This window comes from Colias eurytheme, chromosome 11, assembly GCF_061535395.1.
Source record: "Colias eurytheme isolate Ceu_HAF_F1 chromosome 11, ilColEury1 Martin Lab GWU primary, whole genome shotgun sequence".
NCBI classification, from domain to species: domain Eukaryota; kingdom Metazoa; phylum Arthropoda; class Insecta; order Lepidoptera; family Pieridae; genus Colias; species Colias eurytheme.
This window is the reverse complement of record NC_142990.1, coordinates 887,412-889,926: the sequence shown is the minus strand read 5'-3', so window position 1 is coordinate 889,926 and position 2,515 is coordinate 887,412. Positions and strand designations below refer to the sequence as shown.

Below are 2,515 nucleotides of genomic sequence, written 5' to 3'. Positions count from 1 at the left end.
TGTATAGGCATAGAATAATAACAAACAAATAAGAGCATACTTATAATTTTGAAAAATATTTTTTTTCTGCCATACGTCATTTTTTATGAAATAAATTTTGGTTCGTTAAATAGCACCTACCAAATTTTTTATAATTTACTACTACAGTTCTATTTTAGGATCCTACTTCCATAGATTTTTTCTAATAATATCTAGCTTAAATAACACTTCAATTACATAAAAACCTGCAACACGAAGTTCTTATAGATATTAAGAAGATACACATGCAAAATCGGCTTTCGGTTCTCAACATCATACTGTCTTTGTCAAGCTGACCCTACCACAATTCCATGCGCTCACAATTCGCGGCAATTATTATCTTGAACCAGATAGAGCTCTCTTGCTCACTATCAATCCTCGCATCACATTGGTCGAACAATCGAAGCTCCGCCCCATTCTCTACTCCCATTGGTCGAATAACCACGCCTCCCAACTTCAAAGACTTCATTAAGGGTAGTTTGCGCCCCGCTCACGTATTTTTCACCCTAAATATACACTCGCATTCGCAAAGTTACGAGCGGGCAGTACGCACGCGTCTTTATACCACGACTACGATATAAGTGAGCAAAGTTTTCGTTCCGAGTGTCATATATTAAATGAAGAAACAATGACAATGGACATTCAAAATAATTATCAAAGTTATAAAGAGCAATCCCCTGATTCAAAAGAATCGAATTTGAACATAGAAAGTGCGCGAACGTCACAATTAAAACCTGACATGCAGTCTACTGTGTTAAAGGCGAAGGCCGCTAAAAGGTCCTTCGATGTGGCTTTTTTGATGATGCCTGATGAGAAACCCCGGCATCCACCACCCGAGAAGCAGCTGCGAGTATCCAAGCAGTTGTTCAATACAGAAGAATGGGAGCAGTCTACAAAAAGAGTGTCAGAAGTTTTCAAACACAGTGAATGTTCCAATGATAATACGCTAGACTCCAAAGACCAGGATGAAGATAGAGTTCGAATAAATAACAACATATCACCCGGTTTCGGTTCCGACGTCAACATAGATGTTGGCACCGATGAATACCCAAGTAAGACCACATATGCGAGTGATTCTGATTCATCTGACAAGTCGCGCAGCCGGCCAAACTCCAACGAAAGTGCCGCACGCCCGCCGAAATTTTTACCGGAGTACAAGAATAAGATTTTTGATGATCCGACTCTTATCAGTGTGCAAACAAGAGCAAGGTATGAAAATAGATTTTTTGCTAAACAGCCCGAGGTTTCACCAAAGAGCGCTTTTACAAAAGTATCGAATTTTGGATTAAGATCACCGATTCCGAATCCATCGGTCAGCCCTGACAGTTTAATGTATCAAAATTCTGTTAGTCCACCGCTGGCTACTTCGCCGCCGGTGAATAACTTTAATAAAGCTGGATTTAGCAATTTACTGACACCCGCACATCTGTTAAACGGACACAATTTTTTCAAATCGCAAAATATGCCTTCCTCATCTCCGAGTTATCCGGAATCTAGTCATATACCACAACGACCAACCGTGCCGATTAAGAATGTAGATTTTCACGGCAAAGCTGATGCAAAACTTCAAATGTCACCGAATAAAATGAATTTTCTACCATTCAGGCCCGAGCTGCCGTACCTCCCCGCAGGTTCATCTTACCCTTTTGGCGTTCAGAATTTCCAACAACCGAGTCCAGACTTTATGAAATTTTCGGCACCTCCTCGAGAGCCAGTTAATCCTTTAATAGCCAATCCGGCCGCGGCTATATTAAGTACTTTACTCCCATCAACGTTAGCTGCATTTTCGTTGCCAGCGCAAAACGTCTGCGCGAAATGTAGCATAAGTTTTAGAATGACTTCAGACCTTGTGTATCATATGCGAACACATCACAAGAGTGAGTCGACCGTGGATCCGAATAGAAGAAAGAGGGAGGAAAAATTGAAATGTCCTGTGTGTAACGAGAGTTTTCGGGAGCGGCATCACTTGACGAGGCACATGACAGCGCACCAGGACAAGGAAGGAGATATGGACGAGATATCGCCGTCTCAGTCTTACAAGAAAAGCAAACAGTTTTATCCCCACAACGGCATTCACCAGAAGTAGTGTTACAAATTTCAATGTTATTTCATGATATTTTGAAATCGATATTCGTAATTCAATTCTAGTAAGTATCGAGATTTCTTCCGATGCCTGTTAATCGATCAGTCAGTGTTGTTATTGTTATCAAATCACTCTTGTGCAATATTAGTTGTAAGTATTTATTTTGTAAATAGTTTATTTAGATGGAATATAAATAAATCGTATAAATTATTTCTGTTTTTCATTGACTTTCTTCAGCCTTTGTATAAATAAATATTAATATAGGTCAGTAAAAGATTTGCAATAATGCAATGGTTAAGTTTGTGACACATTAGTTTTCGAGAGACTCGACTGTGATTATGTACCTAGTCATGGAAGGGATGAGATGATAAAAATATTTTTATATGCACACAACAAACTTACAAAGACAACTTT

At 39.2% G+C, this 2,515-nt stretch overlaps 1 protein-coding gene across 1 annotated transcript; it reads left to right on the top strand.

Annotated features, from left to right (window-relative positions):
* The first annotated feature begins 646 nt into the window (after window positions 1-646).
* LOC149904324 (uncharacterized) lies at window positions 647-2,252 on the top strand. The gene has a single exon (XM_090107573.1). The coding sequence runs from the start codon at window positions 647-649 to the stop codon at window positions 2,102-2,104; it is 1,458 nt and encodes a 485-aa protein (XP_089963699.1). The 3' UTR covers window positions 2,105-2,252.
* The last annotated feature ends 263 nt before the right edge of the window (window positions 2,253-2,515 follow it).